A 24,606-nucleotide genomic window follows, 5' to 3' on the forward strand; every position below is an offset into this window, starting at 1 on the left:
CATTTCATAATATGATTATTATAATATTTATTTGTTTATCCTAACTTAATATATTTATAATAATCTATATATTTTATTAAAAATGCTAAATAAATTTTGAATAGTTTGCTTATTTATATATATTTTTCAAAAATGGACACTATAATATGGAATATTACTTTATTATATATAAATAAACATATTTACAAAAATAAACAAACTAAGATAAAATTTATTTAATGTTTGATTTAAAGTTGTTTCTGTTGAATTTGTTGGTGATAATACTATAGTATTTTGATCCTTTGATTGCTCCATCAAAGTATGATACAATCTTGATACTTCACAATTGAAAAAGTATTTATTTGAATGGCTCATACTTTCCAAGCCTTCTGCCATTGATTGTAGATAAAATCTAAAATAATATTAAATTTATAGACAAAAAAATATATTTTACTGGCTTTCAGATGGCACCTTTTCCAAAAGAGCCAAAAGTCTTTCACCCATGAGTGCATTTATTTTTAAACCATTAGTCTTTGGTGTAGTTTCTTTAGGACTAAAATTATCAGTAGTTTTTCTGTCCTTTATCATTGGTTTCATGAATTATATATATATATTCAACTCATGATACAGTTGTATCATGCTGTGGAAACTCCATCTCCATGCTAATAAAAATATAATTTATCACTGTTCATATATATTTACCTTAAACTAATGGTTGATATCTAAAATTTATTCAAATAATAATATCAATTAATATATTCTAAAATTATATTAATATATTCTAAAATTATCTAAAATATAATTAATATAAATATCAATTAATATATTCTAAATGATATAATATCAATTAATATATGAGATAAATTATACTTACAATTTTGTATCCATTTTCAAATTTTAGCGCAAAATTAAAAAAGCATTAAAAAATCAAACAAATCAAACCAGTTTGCTTTTTTTTTAACGCTTGCCGTAAAAAAATCCAATTTGCACAATACCATCTAAAATGCATTATTAGCTTTTAAAACGGAGCGTTGCAACGCTCAATTTGTGCGCACTATAATTTATGTAGACATTTACTTAGTTTATATTTATATATACGTAAGTTATATTCTTTACCCCAGTTTGATTTCTCAAGAAAGGGGGGCGTGTTGTATCTGTTGATTTGTAATTGACAGATATGGACGTTTTTCAATATTTTCGAGAAGATAATATATTATCATTAATTGTCTTTGTTTGTAAATCAGGCGATTGAAGTTATTTTAAACAATAATAAAGATTTAGATGATCATATAAAATACTGGTGGCAATAAGTTTCGGAACTATTATCTTGATATACATAATAAGAAAATTATGAATCAACTTATGATTAATCTGTAACATAATTAAAATGAAAAAGATAAAAAAAAATAAGAGTCAACCTAAACCTTACTTTAATTAAAATGTGAAAGATGAAATCCATTCTTTTTTTACCTGCGCCTATCCTGAAGTGCAATTAAGGCTTCCTTATTTGAAAATAATCTATATTCATGAGAATGAATTTTTAAGTATTTCTTGATTTTTAATATATAGAAAGAAAAAGGCTTAATATAACTGTTATAATAAAAATCTTTATTAAAATTAGTAAATCTGAAAAATTTATCTGCCAAAAGTTTTAGATTGATGCATTTTATATTTTTATCCTATAATAAGTATGATTATTAAACCCAATCTATACAAGCAGCTGCAAATCGATATATATAAAAAATCTTGTTGTAGGATCCCTTAAAATATAAATAATATTAATTACCTGTACATTTTAAATTATAGTTACTGTCAAGTATAAGTAAATATTAAACTTGCAATTTTAATTAAAACAAGCATTATAAACAAAATTAACACTTCAAGGTATGTAGGATAAGTAGTGTGATAAATTACTAATGAAATTATAATGATTTTTTATATTTGTACAATTAAATACACGTAAAATTTAAATTTTTGGCCCAATCCAATTTAAAAAAAGTTTTAAAGCTTAGCCCAGTCATGCAAGAAAATATAATATTAGGCCTATGGGCCCACCCATAAGTTGACACTAACAAAGCGGTAAGCAGTGTTCCAAAGTTTTTGAAAAATGCAGCCAGAACTTATCATTATTTTCACATGTGATTTATATGTAACATTCCTCGTTATGGTTAAAATAAATAAATAATTATAAATTTTTTAAAGTAAGATTAGTTTCCCTATTAAAATTACTGCATTTTTTGATAAAAATGTAATTGCCATTTTGTTTGTTTACATTATATAACAATAAATGTTAATTTAAAGAAATTAAACATTTTTAAAGAATAAAAAATAAATTACACGATAACTTTATGATTTTATTATATTACATCCAATTATATAATAAGAGCGAATTTCAACTAATATATTATTCAAAACACAATCACCCAACAATATTTATTAGAATTATATTATTTCAAAGTAGCTTTCAAATATTAACAATTTTATTTAAAATGATATATTTATCGAATATATTTCTCCATAAATCTTCTATGAAAATCGGATCTAACTATATCATTAATAAATTGTTTAGGCTTAGTTGTAATATCCCCCTTAGCACAGTTTTTAAACACGACATCATCATCCCATCTTAAAGATATACAATATGGAAATTTAATTATAATATCAATATTAAGTTATTTTTATCTAAGAAGGAATATTTTTTTATATTAGGCTAATAAAATAAAAATTCAATTTATCATGCCAAATCGCCAATTTTTCTATCAATATAAAAAATAAAACTTGGTATTTTATGGTTACAATTGAAATTTTTTCTTGAGATTTAATTATAATAAAATCTTTAAAGCTCTAGTTAACAATATGAGAAAATACATGCCTTCACATCCTGGTTGACGACCATCTCAATTTAACGAAATATAATATTATATTAATTAAAAAATAATTATGCCAAATCAAAAATTATAAATAATCTCTCAGCCTTGAAATTCAAAGAAAACACTAAAGAATTGAAAATCTTTAATGTCATGTCATATTTTGAACAAAACAAAACTTTTTATCATTTTAGAGTGTGTGGGTTGGTACACTAGACTTGTTTAATTAATAAAAATTTAGGCAATGACATTAATATTAACCTAGATTGAAAGTATCATTATATGAATTAAAAAGTGTACATATAGACGTCCGCCATTGAAAGAAATAAGGTGAAAGGCATTAGCATGAAATGCCTTACAATGGCCTATTACAGCCAATGACATTGATTACAACTAAATTCTTATATACACTCTTAATAGAGTAAGTTTAGGTTAGTATGAAGTGGCCCCTACACTTTCTGAGCGATAGAAGCAAAATACCCCCTAAGAATTCCCCCCCCCTTCGAAAAAATGGTTAATTATTTTTTGACGCCCATAAATTTCAAATATTAATTCAATCCATCTGGATTTTTGGGATGGGGAGGGTTGAGTGCTTGAGAACCCGAATAGAGGTGTTTTAACCATGTCTAGAAGGAAACTATAAATACCAACTTAAAAAGGAGAATACGGGGGTTACTCGCAATGCGCTACCAGGATCAAAAAGCAACCTATGTCTATTAAGATAATCATCAATATAAATAAAATTTAAAAATTTATATTTTAAAAATATTATTTAATTAATATTAACGGAATCACGAGGTCGAGTCCGATATCATAAACCAGAAATCACTTGGTTATGGATTAGTGTAGTAAGACAATAAAAGAATTAAATTTTTAAAAATAAGAATTAAAAAAAAAATTTTTTGTTTTTAAAAAAATTACCCCCACTCAAATTTTTAGAAGGAGTTGCTTTGAAAGCCCCTTCCATCAGTTGTAGGGGCCACTGGTATGAATGTCATTGTATTTAGATTAAAAAATGGAGAAGGCATTTTTTAATAAAAAAAGGATTGCCTGCCAATGTCAACTTTTTAAATAGAAAATAGGCATGGCATGTTATATTATAAATAGTGTTCCCGGATTTGGGGAACTCCAATACAGTATAAATATTTTTCAAGAAATTTGAGACTTAATTAAACTAAGATGACGCTCAAATAGGACAGATCCCTATCTTCGGATTGCAAAACTTCAAAATTTTATTTAAAACTTAACTTCTAACATAAAGAAACATAATACAAAGTTTCATTCATTTCAAACATTGATGACCGAGAAATGACATTTTTGATTAAAATTCTTGCAAAATTAAAATGAACTTTCATTTTAACATTAATATTTATTCAAAACTCAATAAATTTTTATACCTTCTTTTAACTTTGAACCCAGGTGCTGTAACTTGAGTATTCAACAAAGGATTTCCACTCAAAATATTTTCAGTTCTAATCTTTTCTTGCTCTACTTTTGTTTCCATTTCCTTAACAAAAAAGAACATAGTAAAATAATTAAATAATTTAATTATAAATAATTCTATTTCATTATCGATGAATAAATTCTTAATATAAAACACACGGGGGGGGGGGGGGGGGGGGGGGGAGATTAAGTCCTAATAAGGGGAGTCTATAAGGACCCATTATCAAATACAATATTATACAAAAAATTTTATTAAATACTATAATTATAATGTGATTTTTAATCTTAGTGGGAATGTTGCCTCATCGAGAATTTCGTTTGTCGTTGGAACCATATCTCTATGGATATTTAACAGAGCTAACCCATTTAGCCGAGATTCGGAAGTTACTTCGTAAATATGTTTTCAACCTTCTAAAGTTAGAAAAAGTCCTTTCATTCGTACATGTTGTAATAGGCAAACAACAAGCTAGAATATAAAACAACTTCAAGATATTGGCAAATTGAGCCAAGGTTTCTTTACACCGATTGAGCATATCAATAGCATGCTCAGGTAAAATAGCCAAACGTAGTAAATATTTATACCACAATTCGAATTCACTGATTAAATTTATTTCAGTATCAATATCAATGCCTAACCTAATTTTTATAAAATATATGCTACCTACCTTTACCATTTTTTCCTTCAATTTGTATTTGTGCATTTTTTTCATGCTCAGCCTTATTTAACTTTTGTATTTCTATTTCTTCTGTTCTATAAAATGGAAGTAAAAATGAAAAATATAGATATTTATTAATAATTAAAATATTATTAAAAATACTTATTAATTCTAACTCACTAATAATTTTGAATTTCATAAAATAATTATATATAATAATAAAATAAATTGCCGCTTGATTTCAATCTCTTTGACTAAAAATTTATCCATTTTATTAATATTTTTGAATAATGTTAATGCACTCACAAGGAAAGGAAATTTTAATAAAATTTATTTATAAAAAATAAGTTTTAAGTTGGAAAATTGATATTCAAATATTTGTAAAATTTTGATATTGGGGGGGGGGGGGAGGGGGTAAAATTTTTATTAGCTTAAAATGATATTTATGAAAACAGTCAAATTTGCGATGGGGTGGGGATTTCCCCCTCCCCTTCTACTGGTTAAGCGCCTGAATAATAGTATCTGAGTCTGGGAATTGCTCATAAATGGAGAAAGATTTATCTTAATCTGATCGTTTATAAAATCAACCCGATAGGGCTTTTGAGCAACAATATTGGTAAAAGACTGACTAATAATGGAAGATTTTTTAGTTTTATAAATATGTATAGGTTAAATAATTAATTGAAGCTGATGCCGTTTTTACATTCCAATTAATTGAAGCTGATGCCGTTTTTGCCTTTCTTGTAAGATCTATAACTTAAAGAATGGTGAATCAAATCTATAACAAAAGGAGTTTTACCAACTGCAAAATTCTTGTATACAGGGGCCTAGAGAAACATTATATTTGCAGAATACATAGAATAGGATCATAAGACTAAAGATTTTTCCAATTTTTTTGTATAAACTAATTAGCAAATTTAAATCAAGATAGCCATTTAATTTTCTAGACATAAAAAAATTAAAACCTTTATTGGCAACCAATATTACTGAAAAGGGATTAGTAATTGAAATTATTAAAAAAATATTTGTTAAAAGTTTAAAAAATTATAAAGATTGTGTTGCATCAAATTTTGTCAAATTTCTATACCCACATAAAAATGCAATTCCAAATATTTTTCAAATATACTGTATCAGTTTAGATCATCAATATCGAGTTGCGAGTCAACATTTTACCATTAAAGAGATTTATATTCTAGTAGTGATATAAGAAAGGGTAAGTTGTTTTATTAAGGCATGGAAAAAACCGATTAATTTTGGAAATGTTTTCAAGGTATTTAAAAATACGCCCCAACCAAAATTTTATTGTAAATGCTTTATTTTTGTTAGTTTTACACTAGTCAATCATGACATACCAATTGTAATATATTTATAGATATTTTTTATATAATTGAATCCCTAACAAGTACATGCACAATTAAACTATATCAACGTTATTATATAATATTTGTAAAATCATTATATCAACTTATTTCTTTCCAGCTATAAGTCAATTCTTATCTACCATCTAATTTTATAAATATTTGATCATTATATATTTTTTAAGTGTTATTTAATAAATAAAATTTTATATTCAATTTTGTGTTCAAATAACTTAAATATTCGTTCTAAGGTGTTGAAAAATTTTTTTTAAATTGCCCCTACCCCTAATTTTTGTTTACCCCATCTAATGAAAGACACTAGAATCGCCTGATTTAAATAATTTTTGAACTGAAAACGTAAAAACAATACATTAAAGCATTTTTAGATAGGAAATTTAATTCTGAATATAATGATATAAAAATATTTAAAATTACGTTTAAAATGTTAGCTTTTTCCTCTAAATGTTTTCGTGACAAAAAAAAATTCGAACCGGAAACGTAAAAAAATATAACATTTTTAAATAGGAAATTTAATTCTGTGTACAATGATATAAATATAATATTTGAAATTATGTTTAAAATGTTAGCCTTTTTCCTCTGAATGTTTCTGCGACAAAAAAATTTAAAAAAATTTATCATTTAATTTATATTTGTCAATTACTTCGTAATCCAGTACTTACAATATCGTTATACTTACTATCAATTTAGTTTCGAAAAAAGGCTTAAATATTCAAAAATCATATTTTCTAATTTCTCTATACTTACCTATAATCTATGTAAATTACTGTCAATCAGTGGATCCATCTGTCCTCTTAAATTAAAAGAGCCCTGACAGTAGGGTAAATTTTTGTCATTTGGATCAGGTACAATCATCCCTCTATTAAATGGGCCCTGACAGTAGGATAAATTTTACTGCCAAATAGTGGATGTAAATTCACTGCACTGGATATGCCCTATTTTGGGTAGTGGACGCCACTTAATTGTGTTTCCCCAGTGAAGGACAAGACAAGCTACTAGTTCTAACACATTTTACCAATGTATGTCTCTAGGAATTTAGGAGTAAAACAATTAATGAAATGTCCTTAAAATTTGTTATCAAAAGCATTTTTAAAGTAGACTTTGATAATATTCATGTTAGGAAGAGGATTCTGAATATAATACGAATGTCATGATATTTTGACTTCTCCCTTAACACTCAATCCTAATTGCTATTGTATACCTAATAAATTAAGATTCTGGATTTTGACTCATAGCAATTATTTTTACTAATAATCTTCTAAATAGCTAATCGCAATGGGATGGATAACATCACAAAGTTTTGAAATTTTCATTTATATATGATGAAAATAAAGAAAAGCTTAATTATATCATTTGTATTATATGCAAATTTATTTATGTATATAATTCAATAACAACAGGTTAGATATTTATACATAAAATATGATCTTATTAAATTATTTTAGGCACAAATCAACTTAAAAGACAAAATTTGTATATACAAATACAAGTACAACATCAGAGAGTAAAAAGACACAATTAACAATTGATAGTCTTTTTGGTACTGATCCGAAAAAACTCAAAAGTTGTACAAAATTGAAAAAAGAGTGCACAAAGGTGCTTACTATGTTTTGTGGACGTGATTTGAGATCATTTGATACAATTCATGGGGAAGGCTTTGTTGATTGTTGCCAATATTTTGCCAAAATTGGTTCAATATATGGAAATATTGATGTTAAAAGCATCATTCCAAATCCTACGACAATTTCTAGAAATTTAGTAGATACTGCTGATGGTATCCGCAATAAATTATTTCCTATATTAAACTCATATATGAAAAAGGGTCGATGTGCTGGTAACAAATTTATGAAAATATGGTTAAATTATTAATAATTTTTTATAGCCACCACAGACCTTTGGACTAATGATTATAAAAAAAATATCATATGTAACTCTAACAATTCATTTTATAAATGATTCCTGGAAACTAAATAAAATTGTATTGTTTACATGCAAATTTGAAGAGGAAAAAAAGAGAGGGGAAAATATCAAAAAGGAAATTATTAGAAATTTCACCTTGTTAGGTATTGATTTCATTAAAAATATTTATAAAAATCCATGTATTCTTTGTATCAGGATACAGCAGGGCCTATTTATCGGAAATTCCAATTATTACCGACCAAGGAGCTAATATGATTAAAGCTTTTGAAAATCATAAGCGTTTAAATTGTGCTTCTCATCTATTAAATACAGTATTGAGAAATACTTTTGATAACAAAAATATTGAATCTTGTTCGGAGATAAATCAATGTTTTAATGACTGTAAAAGTTTAGTAACGTATATGAAACAGAGTGGGTATGTTAAATTAACTTTTTATTAAAATATATCATTACATTTTAGATTAGTTAATCGCCTCGATAAAACTCTCCACATGTGTGTTGAGACTAAGTGGAATAGTAGGAAGAATATGATTGAATCGATCTTTAATCAATTTAATGACATATTGGAAATCCTCAATTCCAGAGGAGTGTCGATTAGACTTGAAAATATTGATTTTGAAATGTTGAGGGATCTGATCAAGTTTCTGACGCCTTTTAAAATTGCGAGTGATGGACTTGAGAGTGATTTAAAACCTACTATTCACAAAGTTATTTTATGTTATCATAAAATATTGAGTTTTTTAGCTAATCCTAGCTTAAACTATCAGCTAAACCAGCTTTCATTAAGATGCCGGGAAATATTGGTGGATAAATTTAAAATAGATTTATTCCACCAAATTTCGACGTTTTTGTGCCCAAAATTTCGGGATATGAAAATGTTATCCAGGAAACATTATAAAGATTTGTGTCAACATATCAAGACGTTGATTAATGCAGAGAAAATCAACAGAGATGTGATTGAGCAAAAGTCTTTAAACAACTCACCATCTAACTCGTGCTCAACCGATAGAGTAGTAAATAAAGGTTTATTAAATTAATAATAAAATTATTTATTAAAAAATAATAAAGTAAATATATATCTTAATATTATTAATGAATATTTTTTTCTTAAGAAACTACAGAGGTGGTAGATACGTTTTTGGACTTCTCTCTATGGGAGGCTGACAATGCGTATTCTGATGCTAGCGCCGAAGTTGATGAGCTAAAAAAATACCTAGATCCGAAATTATGTATTGATGAAGATAATATTTTAAAATGGTGGAAAACAAACCATTATGAGTTTCCAAATTTAAGTATTTTAGCTCTTAAATTCCTGGCCTTCGTCGGCTAGCAGTGAAAGGGCGTTTTCAGCTGCTGGTAGGGCCTTTGAGGAGAGAAGAACTCGTTTAAAGCCAGATAAACTGGACGCCTCTTTATTTATATATCATAATTATTCACTTTGTGATAATTTTAATAATGATATTGATGAGGTCAATATAATATAATATGTTCATTATATTTTTTATATATTTATTAACTTTTATATCATATCTATATTCGCATAAATGATGCTTATTGTATTATATAATCGTTATAATTTTTAAATTCGCTTGTATATTAATCGTTTTATAATATTTTTTACAAATTTAATAAAATGCAACTTAATATATATCTTGAATAGATTATGACCGTCAAATAAACTTTTACTTAAGGTGGCTGAACTGATTAAATACACATAAATTTTTTTTTGGTTATTATAATATTAAAACTTAAATTGCAAAATTTTATTCGGGCTCGGGTCGGGTTGGACTAAAAAATGTGTGCTCGGGCTCGGGTCGGGCTCGGACAAAAAATTTTTTAAATTCGGGCTCGGGTCGGGCTCGGGTTGTGAAAAATTACTTTGCAGTTCTCTAGTGCCAGGTATAATATATTTACTATGCAGGCCAGGACAGGGTTTTTGATAAAAAGTCTAAAAATTTTTTCATTTATATTTAGCCTATTAAATGCTACTAACTTAAAAATAAATTGCATTTTTTTTCTTCTAATAATAATAAATTTCAGTATTGCAAACAAATTTGATTGCCTAAATACACTTAAACATTGTTTATTTTCATTTAAAACAATAAATTAAATTTTTGGATATAGGCCTGGGCAAAATTTTTGAAACTTATGATGGGCTTGGGTTTGAATATTTTATTAAATATGGACTGGGCCTGCAAATTATTTATACTGCTGATCTGGGCTGGATGCTGATGAATAAATCAAGGCCCGTGAAGTCTCTAACTTAAACTGAATTATTTCATTTTCCATCAGACTTTGGTAAATTTAGGCGTGTTGCTCAATTTATTTCTCTCATGTAGAAACCTGAAGACAAATGATCATTAACAAGGGAATCAATAGCCCATCATTTGATAATCTTCGCCAGATATTATTTTCTGAAAAAATTCTTAAATAATACCTAGCTATCTCAGGAACTTAACGCCCGTGGACTTCGAGAGATGATTAACAGAGAAGTTAAGGGATCTGTTTATTGGCTTTCTCACCTGATACCCATATGAGATATTAACTAAGAAAAGCTCCACTTCCTTCAGACCTGCTCTGAAGATCTAGAATGATCATAATTGAATCTTTTTTATATTTTATACCTTCATCAAAAAATATTATCAATTTTTACCCCTCCCCTCCCCATGACCTAGAGTTAAAGATGTAGAATGATTGATAAAAAAATTTTCAAATAGCTTTTAATTTGTTTCCATGTTGTACTATTCTTACTTTTTAACAAGTCTGATATCCACTAAAGCCTAAATTCGCTGATCAAAAGATAATGTAATGATAATGAATTCAAAATAGTAAAAAAAATTCTTATCAGTAAAGGGTCTTTCAATTTCGATAAAAATTTGTAAGCACGTTATGTATGTTGTAGTTAAATCAATAACAAAATTTTAGCTCATTAGCAATTATATTACCTAATATAATAAAGGCAAAAAATGAGGTATTTTACTCTTAACTGATGTTAAATAATTAGCGTTTAATTGAAAATTTATAGTAAAATATTAAATCTAATATTATTAAACAAGTCAATAATTCATAATTATAGGGAATACATAATTATTTTTTCTTCTTAAATAAGAGAAATCTGTCTAATTTGGGCATCGTTGGGAAAGATTTTGCCCAACTAAGGAAATTGCCCAATTAATCAAGACTTTTTACTAAAAAACATCTTATCGTCTTTTATATTCCTAGTTTAGAAAAAAATAAGATTATTTTCAACAAATAATTTTTTTATTTTTATTAATTAATCAAAACGATGAGTAAAATTATGTGTATACATAAACTTATACAAAATAAGAATGCACTTATATATATATTATATATTTATATATATGGTGTAATACATGACAAATCAACACGAATTTTAACCTGACCCCTCATATTTTTCTAAAACTTTTACTAGTTTGCATGTTATAATCAGGGTTTTGAACTAAACCCAAACACGGAGAAGAAAACCCGGGTTTTTGAGAAAAAAATCTCAACCCGAACCGAACCCGGGAATTTTATTTGAACCCGGGTTCAGTGTATTGTTTAAAATCATATATTATATTTGTATAATTGTAAATATTAATAATTTAATTGAAATTTTATAATATTTTCAAATTTCTAATTAGGTGAAGTGTTAATAAATTTTAACAACTTAATTAATTTATGGCATTTTTAAAATTTTTTAATTTATTCTCAAAGATTCCTATTAAAGTGTTAATAAATTTTAAACAATTAAATACATTTAAGCCATTTATTTTTAATTTTTAACTAATTCTCAAAGATTATTAATCAGAAGAAAATAAAAGTGAACAAGTCAAAGTAAAAATTACTATATTGGATATTGTTAATTTAAAGAAATACGTCTAAATATTTTCTAAATCTATACATGACTATGCTTTGTATTTTTAACTATATTTTGCCTATAAATAAAATAAAAAATTTATTTTTTATACCAAATTTATGTCTAGTTTTTAAATTTAGATTTAAATATATAAATTTTTTTTTTCAATTCAAAAATTCTAAAACCCGAGCTGAACCCGGAACCAAAAATATTTTCCTACACTGAACCCGAACCCACCTATTTTTTAACCTTAAACCGAACCAAACCCGGGCTAAAATTTTGCCGGGTTTTTTAGCCTCCAACTCCAATATGCGGCTGATATATCTATAGGTCAAAAAAATGAGGCATTTTGGGCAAAATGCTCTCACTTTAATTTTGAATATCTTTAAATATAATTGACCTAGAAGCGTCATTTAAATTTCTTTATATAGCCGAATGGTAGGTTTTTAAAGTATAGTTTGTTTAAACAATTTAACCAAAAATAGAAAACAGGAAATGATCATAAAATCAAATCAGCATTTTTCTCTCTCAAATTGTTTATATATTTAGATATCGCTTTAATTAATAAATGCGCAAATTTTTAAATGCATGATATTACTCGTAAATAGTGTTGTTAAACGGCTCGAGCCGATTTTTAAAAATGGCAAATGCAATATTTTATCCACAAAAATATTATGTAGACAAAGATTTTGGTTGGAATCCTATTAACAAAATCTCAAGGTTTAGGCAATATTTCTCTGGCTAAAATAACGAGTTAGCTGTTTTAAAAAATCGGCTTAAATCGAGCCGTTTACACTATTCGTAAGTCAATTCTAATGCATTGTAATGATTTTAAACGATAAAAAAAGCCTTTTATTGTATAGAAATGTTCATATATATAAAGCTCTTTATGTTTTTATATATTATTCGCCAAATTTTTATAATCCAGCCAGGCTAATTGTTAAAGAAATTATTAGAATTATTAGAAAATAGTAAAAGAATAATAGAAATTAAAATTTTGAGAAATTAAGCTCACAATATATTCAATAAATTAATTTTAAATTAAAAAATCTAACTTTAATATTTCCTCCATAATTAACAATTATTGACTTAGTTTTTTAATATTAAATTCAATATTCGAACAAATTTAGCTTTTAATTTAAAACTAATTATCTATAATCATAAAAGGTTTAAAAAACCGATTTTTATACATTTAATCCCCATTATATCATGTAATATAATTGGCATGAGCTAAAATTTCGTTTCAGATATTACTAGAACATAGTGTTGTTAAACAGCTCGTTTTGAGCCGATTTTTTAAAACGGCTAACTCTATATATTAGCCAGAAAAATTATGCCCAAGCCTCGAGATTTCGTTTATATATGTCTAGACCTTTGTTGCTTCTATGAGCAAAATCTTCAGGTTTGCATAATATTTTTCTAGATGGAATAATGAGTTAGCCGTTTTTAAAAATCGGCTCAAAACGAGCCGTTTAACAATACTAGAACATATATAACGAGCGTAGACATTTTATAGAAATTGAAAGGGGCCGGCCGATAATCTCGATTTTCTTGCTAATTTAATATGGAATGACCCTATAGGCCTATTCAAAAATGAATCGAATAGTAATGCTAACGAAAACAAATAGAAAATTATTCGATTTGTTAGAATATGACTAAAGAATTGATAAAAATTCGACGAATTACTTGAATAATTAAAATTAGATGAATTATAATCATTTTAAACAAATTCGAATCGAATACAAATAATAAATTTTATTATTCATACGAATAGATAGTAATTATTTCATTTGTTAATTTTTTTTTTCTGCGTTTAAAAAATTTCCAGGGCTAAACCATAAAACTTTCCCGGGCAGGCCAAAATAATCCCAGGCTAAGCTTAAAAATATTTATTTATATAGGTCGGGCTGAGTCTACATTTTGGTTTTTAATTTATACAAATATAAATATATATTAAAATAAAAATGAACATTTAATAAAAAATAACTTAATGGTTGAAAAATATTGATTATAAACCTTTTTAGCATTATCAAATGCTCGTTCTTTCTTGATTCTTTGTAATTCTGCCATAAGTTCAGCCATTTCCTCCTCCTCATCATCATTACTTCTGTTTTCAATATCGTCCTTTAATTAAAACAAACATAGAATATAAATGACTTGTCTTAGTATTTTATAAAATCCTAGGTCAATAAAAATAGAATCAAGATTTATAACTAATTAAGTTATATAGAAATAATATCTGAATATCATTTTTTTTATTTTGATATATATATTATAATTATAAATTGAGTAAAAGATGTTATATTATTAATGGCTGTAATTGGTAACATCACATGAGGCCCTCGCATATTACCAGCAATAATGCCCTGAAAAATTAAAAAAATTATGATAGGCCAGTGGTAGGGCATGGTTTGAAGATAAATGTAACACTTATTTAAATTCTATGCCAGAAGCTGTACAGAATTCAAATGTAAATTTCAAAGCTTTGTATGTAAACCCTATGTCAGTGGTATGATAAGGTTCAATTATAAATACACTAAAAAGATAGATTATAACAATAATTAAAGGAAATAGATGCAAATACTGCCCTAAGTCAAATAAAAGATTCAAATAAAACAGCTGTATATAGAGGGCAATAGTCAAACAACAAAGTTTCGGGAAGCTAGAATGCAGAAAGTGTGGTAATTTAGACATAACAGTGTGGATTGTTATGTAAATAAGCAGAAATTATTATAGATAAAATATGGTTTTGGACAGAATACGTTTGGCTGTAAAATTTATTATAACTTAGAAAACTTTTATTTCTATTCTTTCATGTTATAAAACTATTTTCAAATTATGATTAATAATATTTATAGACTGTTAAAGAGTGCTCAACGATTAAAAAAACATCATTATAATCTCTATTGCAAAGATACAATTTCCATTTTAATAAGTTCATGTTTATGATTTTATAAGTCTATGTATTTAATGATTTTAAAGTTAAATATTTCATGTATTTATGAAATATTTATATATTTTATTTAAATCGTGTATAAATATAAATTACAAGATGTAAAATTTTTATAATATAAAAATAATTAACTATTGTTTAAAAATTCATATATAAATGAATGTAAAAAATGAAATATATATATTAAACAATTTTTATAATAATAATATATAATACGAAAATAAAGTAATCCGCAAGGTGTAACATTTTTAAAAATTTAAGCTGTATAGTTTTTCTATAACAAAAATAGCGGTTTAAACATCAGAATATGAATAAATATTTTATAATATAAAATGATATAAATTTAAAATTCATGTAGAAGTTTATAAATTTTGTTGGAAAATTACAAAATGAAAGAAAAACTAATAATAATTACCATGTAATTCATGTAAACATAAAAGTTTATAAAAAACATGAAATTATATTTTATATAATGAAAAAAAAACAGGGATCCAAACCGAACCGTTAAACCGCTAAAAACCTGTATTTTTTATCGAACCTAAACCTCTAAAAAATTCCTAGCCGAACCTGAACCGAACCGCTAAATGCCTCTGAACCGGTTCGAGTCTCATAATTTTATGCTTATAAAATAATGTGTAAGTTATTACTAGTAGTATATTGCAAAAATTTTAATTATATTCAAATGTTTTAAAAATTATTATCAATCACATTTGATTAATAAACGTCAGTCATAATTTTTATAAACTTTAGTATATTGCCATTTTGTAATATTTTTAAAATATTTTAAGCTTATAAATTATAATGCCTAGAAAAAAATTTAATCTAATATATAAATTATTTACATATAGTATTATAAATGACACATCAAATCTGATATCATACTGGCAAGTCAGCTACCCAAGTAAGTGTGGAAGGATGTTTTTCAACAATTAAATTTATATTATCTCCTTATAGATGTAATTTGAGTGAGAGAATTTTGAAAATATATTAATTGTGCAGCTTAGTAAAAAAAATTTAAGTAATTGTTCATATTTAAATTAATCATTGATATATTTATTTGTTATATTTGTGCAATTAATAAAAATGAAGGTTTTTATTTTAATTATGAAATAAAAAAAATTTTTTCCTGATACATAATCCTAATGTAGGTTTGAATACAAATGTGTTCAAACCGGTTTCTAGAGGTTCGAACCGAAATTTTTATTTTTTGCGAACCGAACCTGAACCTTGAACCGTTATTTTTATCCGAACCTGAACCTGAACCTAACCGATATTCGTTTCGGTTTGGATCCCTTAAAAAAATATTATTGGTTTTAATTAACTTATTTATCATATTTATTTTTAATTTAATTCTCTCAAAATGTTGAAATAAAATGTTTTTATATCTAGAAACTATGAGTTTCATTAATATTTGCAAATATCCTAATTCCTGATCTAGCACTTGCTGTTTAAAAATTCTCTTTCTGCATGTGGCACCTTTTATTATTAATTGGAAACCTAGATAATTTTTAAAAAATGATAATCATTTTAATTTAAAGAAACATCCTATTCTATATAATAAAGTGATCGGGAATAAAAATAATAGAGAAAAAGAAGCCAGAGATATTTAAATTATTCTGTAAATTAAAAATAGTAAAAAATATGTATGTTAAAAAAAATTAGATCTTTTATTAATACTTTAATCCATTCAAATTGATAATTAAAGAAAATTATATAAAGTTAGCAGCAATGTGTTATTTTTTCAACTTATTATCATTTTATGAGCACGTTTTTTTGAATTTACATATTTGATTTCACTGGAAATGATTTGCATAATGTACGAAATACCTACCCTATGAATTACAGATAATTCTGCCATGAAAATTTTGAACCTACTATAATTTATAATAAATTATAAATGACTAGGTTAATACCAAAATCCAAAATTGTCTGGAATTCATAAGATAGGTATTCTAAGAATGTTGAAATACATTTCCAGTAAAATCAGATTTTTAAATTTAAAAAAAGTGTTCAAAAAATGATATAAAGTTGAATAAAAACATAACTGCTAACATATATACTTACAATTAATTGTTTAGTATTATATTTAGAATTAATAAAGGTATTGGATTAAACGAAACTTATTTCTTCCATTGAAAGTGCCACAAATATAGGCCATTTAAATTTAGTATGTAAATATTTTGTTAATGGAAGAATTTAAAAATCCTGTAAAAATACATTTATTTAATTGATAAATTAAAATATGATAATTTGTAGTTGTTGGATAAAAAGATTCATTTGAAAAATGTGCAATGCACAGTAAATAGTAAAGGTTTAAGAAGATTAAAAAATATAATTATTAGTAAAAACAAAAAAATATATAAATAAATGCTTACACATATGGAAAAGTGAATTTTTTTGTTATCTTATATTATAAAATATATATTTATATTCTTTTATAAATTAAGCCGCTATTTTTGTTATATAAAAAAATATACAAATCAAATTTTTTGCAAATGCTCCATCTTGCGGAAATATTTTTATTACTTTATTTTCTTATTATTTATTAAAAATTGTTTAATATATATTTAATTTTCTACATTCATTAAAATATGAATTTTTTAAAAATAATTAATCATTTTTATATTATATTTTTTCAAAAATGTTATATCTTGCAATTTTTATTTTAAAATATATATATACCATAGAAATATCGGCATATTTTAGATCTTTTTTGCAAATACTATAAATTCCAACTCAATTTTGTAATTTCATAGTTATCATTTATAGAAATAAAAAGGCTTAAATTTGCCAGTGATAAGGATAATCTCCTCCCTTTCAATAGATGAGCTAGTTGCCAGAACACAAAATTATTTTGGCTAAGGTAGAAAGATTCATTGGATCCACTTTTCTCTCCAAAAATTTAGAACATACATATCCTGTGAATGGCGTTTATTGATAAGAATATGACATTCTTTTTCTACTAGGTCACTTAAAATAAAATCATAATTTATGTTTGTTGTAGGGTGTTTATTTGTTAACTTTGTCAAATAATTTGTAATTTATATTTCCTCTTGGCTTACAATCTCTATATATACTCATTTAATATCATTAAACTAATGCAAGTTTATTTAACATATTTACTTTAAATGAAATAATTTCCAAGCTGTAATTATCATTACTACTATATGTGTTTCTATTTCACTATGAAAGGTAATGACAAGTTCAATGTAGGACAATTTTGTGAAGATAGAAATTCAACTGTTTCTTTAAATTTTAAAAAGAAAAATTAATAGTTTTCCTATGAGATCTAATTCATAGTTTGAAAGTTTGAGATAATGTTCCAAAAATATTATTAATTAGATATTTATAAGCTCAGATATGCTTTCGAGTATAAATAATATACTGTGCCATCTGGTGCAGTTTTAATGTTCTCAATTGAGTGGCATTATTGCTTATCATAACTGAAATTCCCAATTTGAAAATGGGTATCATGGAAATGTATTTAGGCATTTACACTTATGGCATTTTACAATTGCAACAATATTGACCACTCATTAGAATAAATATAAAATATGAAATTATTTTTGATTTTCATAAATGGTGGCATTTTCATTGTGATCAAAAATATTTCCAGCTAGTCAATGGTCAGCCAGGACATAGGCTTAGATGTAACTAGTAATCATTTGTAATTTCTAACAATACACTACAGCCAGAGTTGCGGCGAATCCTGTATAAACAAAAAAATGCTAGGGTTCAAAATACTCCTCTACATATTTTGCTAAACATATTAAAAAGTATATTATTTATTTAATTTTATGTTATAATTTAATTATTTTCATTTTTTCAAATTAGAAATGCTATTTAGGCATTTATACCCAATATAAGTTGTATCTAATAGAAGAGAGGAAACCAGCAAACTCCACCACCATAAAAAATGATTCAACCGTGTATATCAGCTTCATTTAATGTCATTTATAAAATAAAACCAGTAATTGCACAAAATAAAATTGATAAGTTGATATGTGCATTTATTATCAAGTGTTTGTTTACATGAACAGCCTGAATATCACAATTATCAAAAGTTATATCATTTATATATTTTTTTTTCACTTTAGCTTTCACCTTTTTTGGCGGTAATCTCCTTCAATATATCTCTCCACTTTATGTTATTCATACAATCTCTTTTATCTAATTTATACTTCTTTATATTGGCTCTAACTTTATGGTCCCATTGAAGTTTTGGTCTTCCTCTTTTACGTTTGCCCATCATTTCAAACTCTCAGCCTTATTTCCTATGTAGTTCATAGACTTTCTCATTGTGTGCCCATACCATCTAAGTCTGTTTACCATTAACTTAGTCTTAATGGGCACTACCTTTAAACTACTTAGTATTCTTGTACTGTGCACTTTATCCTTTCTTGTTACCTCAGCAATCATCCCCAGCATTCTCATCTCCATAGTTTGTAGACTTCTCTCGGCTGATTCCTTGGTTGGCCATGCTTCCAAACTATATAGAATAGTTGGTTGTACTATGGTACTGTAAATTTTCCCCTTTAATTTTTATGGGATTCTTTTGTCAAATAGCACTCCAGATAAAGATCTCCACTTTAACCACCCTTAATTAATTTTACTCTTTATCTTTATTTCTATTGTGCCGTTTTGTATAGTGGAGCCCAAATATTTGCAGCTTTCAATTGCCAATATCTGCCATTCATTTATATCAATACTCTGTTTCATCTTTTCCTATCACCATATATTCCGTCTTTTCTCTATTTACTTTTAATCCGTGTGCTTTTCTGGGATATTTATCAAACTCACTAATCTTTCTTTCATTTCATCCTTGGATTTGGCAAGTATCACAATATCATCTGCAAATATCATATTCCACAGGACTGTTTAAAGTATAGACTGTGCTAATACATCTATTACTGTAATGAAGAGAAGTGGGCTGAGAGCCAACCATTGATGAACTCCTTCGGCTATTGTGAAGCCTGCTGAAGTACCTGTTGTACTAAGGACCATTGTTGTATGGCTTATATACATATCCTGTATTATTCTTATATATTTTTCGGGAACCTTTTTGTGGCGTAGCACCCACCAGATAAGTTTTCTTGCTTTTTGTTCTTTTCCCTGTATTTTTCACTCATTTGCCTAATTGTGTGGATAGCATCAGTTGTTGATCTTCCAGGCATAAAGCCAAACTGAGTCTCTCCTATTTCGATTATGTCTCTTAATCTTTTTTCAATTATTTTTTGGTATAGTTTTAGACAGTGTGAGTTTTATGCCCCTGTAATTTTGACAATTGTGTGGGTCCCCTTTATTTATGAAGATAGGAACTAGATAGCTCTGCCTCCATTTTTGAGGAACCTCTTCATTTCCAAGTATTTTATTGTATAGATTTGTGAGGAAATGTATTCAATCATCTCCTAGTGCTTTAAGGCTTTCTATTGGAATATCATCTGGACCCCTAGCTTTGTTGTTTTTCATATGCTTGAGGCATATGATTATCTCTTGTTCTGTTATTGGTGGTATAAGGTTTGACATGGGGAGTGTTCATCTAAATGTAATGTGGGGATTACAGTTGAGAAGCTCCTGAAAATATTCTTTCCATCTATTTATTATTTCTTTTTCCTATTTTATCAATTTCCCATCTTTATTTTAGATTACTTTCAAAGCTCCGTTTATATCCCTAGAATTCTTTTCTCACTGTTTAGCTAATCTGTATATTTTATTTTGCCCTTCTTTGGTATGTAGTTCTTCATACATGTCATCGTATGCCATAGATTTGGCCCTAGCCACCGCCTTTGTAGCTATTCTCTTGGATTTTTTGTATCTTGTCTTGTCATCTGGGTTTTTGGATTTGTACCATATTTTATAAAGAGCTTTTTTCTCCTGTATAGTGGTTTGTACCTCTTCATTTCACCACCATAGTTCTTTGTATGATTTATTTCCTCCCCTTGTCAAACCTAGTGTCGATTTGGCAGTGTCTATTAATCTGGATGAAAGGTCTGTCCACATTTTTTTATCATTTATATATATATATATATTGATATAATATTCTAGATATTATTGTTAATGTTGAATCATTTAAGATTTCTAAAAGGAGGTCTTTGCAGAGAAGAATAGAGGAAATTTTTGAGAATAAGTGGATATTTTAAAAGTATTTTAATGGCTCAATCATATATCTGCATGGCAGATTTATGGCCCGTTCACTGTGTAATAAATTATTTTTAAAGATTACACGAGAAACTCCTGAAAGGCAATCAAGAAATTAGCACATATTCATTTGATAAAATTGCAGTTATAAAGACATCTATAGAGAGAAAGAGATTTCTGACTATTTGCTACTGTTAAGGATAATACATCCAATTGTCAAGTCATTTATTGATAAATAGCTAATAACCCATCAAGAATGACGGGGTTGAGGGGTAATTAGTTAGTTTGTGTATATGGTACTAAATATGCTTTATATTTAAATTTAAAAGAAAAAGAGGTAAAATTGTTGCAATGTAACCTGTGAACATTACGGGTATTAGAAATATCAAAATTTAAATTTGTGATAGGAATCATAATGGGTAAAATTAAAAATAGAGATTCTTCAAAATTTTTGAATTTTAAATATGGGCTAGACATTGGCCTCAAAATTTTGTTGACACAGCTAAGCCTGATCAAAAAACCACGTCCCATGCAACTTTTCCAAAATTTTGCCATTTATTTCTATTGTAATTTAATAATAATGTCTTAAATTTAATTTTATATATAGAATAAAATTTAAATTTGTGATAGAAATCATATTGTATACATTGCAACAATTTTACGTCTTTCTCTCCTAAATTTTAATATTTATAAAAAATTTATTAATAAAGTATATTTAGTACCATACACACAAACTAATTAATTACCCTTCAATCCTGTCAGTTAGTATGGTAATAAATGGCAGAATTTTAATAATATCAGCTATTAATTAATATATATATAATTAATATTTTAAATTTAATTATATTCAAGTTGGTGCATGCTTAAAACATACGACTTTGAAATGGGAGGCTTGTGTTCGACTCTCGTAGAGAGCAAAGAAATAACATTACACTATATAGTCTCCTTAAATTTTAAATACATTAGGAAGATACGAAAACACTCATGTTTTGATTATGGAGATTATATATATTAGATGATGTATAAATGATCTTAACAATGATTTTGAGGATGAGGACCAATTAGAATTTAAAATGAAATCAATATTGATGTTAGTACAAATTTTTTAAAATTTTTTTTAGAAATGTGTATAAAATTATGTGTGGAAGGCCCAAAACTTCTGAAATCAGTTGAAAGATCTATGCATAACCAGGTAGAATAGCCCATATATTAAAATATAAAACATATTTAAATTTATCATTTGAAACAATTGATTGTCCCATTTTTTAAAAAGTGGATATTCTATGGTTTTAAGCACTGTAACAATAGCATTAAAAAACCAAGGACAATGTAGTATATTTTATAGAGAATTCGTGTACATACTGTTTTAAAGGAATTAAGTAAATTTAAAAATTTAAGTTTGCAATATTGTCTAGCTTTATTAAATGTTGTCCAAGATAGTATAAATAAAAGTTTTAAGAAATTTTTTTGATATGATGATGAATATAATGAGGTTTTTTTTGGCATCATTATCACATCCATATTTTAAGAACTTATAGATTGAGTAAGATGATAAAAAATATATAACCAAAAGATTCCCTAAATATAGTAACAGTAATATATATTCAAGCTCATTGGTGAAACTAATGTTGCTGAGTTTAATAATAATAACATCGAGCTAGGTTTTAAATTATGTTAAATCAAAATACATTAGAGAGCCTTAATTATTATCCTTCCACTAAGGAAATTTTTTGAAAATAAATATGAAAATAAATACTGCAATCCCTTCATCAGGTCCAGTTCTAAGGTTATTTAGTTTTGGCACAACAAAATGGCAAAGGCTTAGTGATAAATTATTTGAAAAATTGATTATCTTAAAAAATAATGATTTCATTTAATCTATTTTAAATACTCTTTTGCAAATCAATATTTAAACTCTCAAATTACTAATCTCCCTTCCCTGACTATGCTATGAATAGGGTAAAACATTAAAATTCCTGATTTTTATAATTAACTCATCATTAAATATTATATAAACTATTCTAATTTAATTGGTAATGATAATTTTGTAAAAGTATCTTGTATTTATGATACTTTTATCTTTTTGATATTTAATAAGATACTAGCACCTTTATATAAGATCCAATTTTTTTATAAAGAATCTGTATCTGTATCTAGATTCTTTAAATTTTGTATTTAAGCATATATATATATAAACAAGAAAAAAATAATAAATACATCATCCTCTTCAATAGGGTCATCTGCATCTAAATTAGCTAAATTAAGAGTATTGTCCAATTTTGATCTTTTGGCTGAGTTTACTATGATATAATTATTTAAATGAACAATATATAAATAAATATTTCACTTTCAATATCTGTGGCAGTTGCTTTGGATTTGTTTTTTATATTTCGTTCTTTTTCTTCTAATTCTCTTTTAAAATCTTTTAATGAAACATCTTCATGTGTTGATTGACCAGGTTGCCTAAAATTTTATGTTAGAAGAAAAGCCTTAAAATGTTAAACCTATATTTAATTTTAGTCTGGCCAGGTAAGTCTCTGCTAGAATATTGTTTAGAAAGTTTACTTAAATCGTTTTCCCCACCCTTAGCTGGTTCAAATGTCGGTCTTGCTGCTGTTGTCATAAGATCTTATTGTATTATTATATTATCGATATTGTATAGCAGTAAATTGAAATCCAGCAGTTGTCAGAAACTTAATATATGTGACAGGAGAGAGATATGAAATTATAACATATTAGAATATCAATTCTAATATTTGCATCTTTATATTAAATACATTTCAAAAATGCAGAAGATTTTCTAAAATATTTTTATAAACGGAGAAGATTTTATAAAAAAACTTTTTAAAAAATATTTTAAAGATAATTTATATTGAGAATTAAAATTAGCAAATTACTAATTAGCCCAAGGGTTTTGTTTATATTGAAGTCTAGTAAAAGTCATGGTTGAATCCGGTAAGGTATGGAGCCGATTTTTAAAGACTAGGCAATTATAAAAATATCGAACATGGTCCAAACCGAACTTTTTTTTGGTAGATATATAAAATATATGGAAAATAAATTTCCATCATTATAAAATTAATTTTTTATATTTATTTGCAAATATAGATGTTGTGCTAGGTTCGGTTCGGTTTAAGGTTAAAAAAAATAGGTGGATTCGGTTAGGGTTCAGTTCAGGGAAATATTTTTGAACCTGGGTTTGCTTCCAGGTTCAGCACGGGTTTAAGGATTTTTGAATTGATAAAAAAAAATATTGTACATTTAAATCATAATTAAAAGACAGACATAAATTTGGTAACAAAAATTTTTTTTATTATATTTATAGACAAAATATAGTTAAAAATAAAAAGCATAGTCATGTATTAATTTCAAAAATTTTATTTAGACGTATTAGCATACTTCCAAGAGTTATTCA

General features: G+C 26.2%; 1 protein-coding gene across 1 annotated transcript; it reads right to left on the reverse strand.

Annotated features, from left to right (window-relative positions):
* Window positions 1-2,346: 2,346 nt before the first annotated feature.
* On the reverse strand, window positions 2,347-23,891 carry LOC135926073 (spliceosome-associated protein CWC15 homolog). Its single transcript, XM_065461741.1, has 6 exons — window positions 23,696-23,891; window positions 23,539-23,654; window positions 23,409-23,491; window positions 14,117-14,224; window positions 4,244-4,353; window positions 2,347-2,604 (listed from the first exon to the last, which is right to left on the reverse strand). The coding sequence occupies exons 1-6, from the start codon at window positions 23,812-23,814 to the stop codon at window positions 2,478-2,480; spliced, it is 663 nt and encodes a 220-aa protein (XP_065317813.1). The 5' UTR covers window positions 23,815-23,891; the 3' UTR covers window positions 2,347-2,477.
* Between the last annotated feature and the right edge of the window lie 715 nt (window positions 23,892-24,606).

The sequence above is a fragment of the Gordionus sp. m RMFG-2023 genome, chromosome 3 (assembly GCF_954871325.1).
Source record: "Gordionus sp. m RMFG-2023 chromosome 3, tfGorSpeb1-WG-v2, whole genome shotgun sequence".
NCBI lineage: Eukaryota > Metazoa > Nematomorpha > Gordioida > Chordodea > Parachordodidae > Gordionus > Gordionus sp. m RMFG-2023.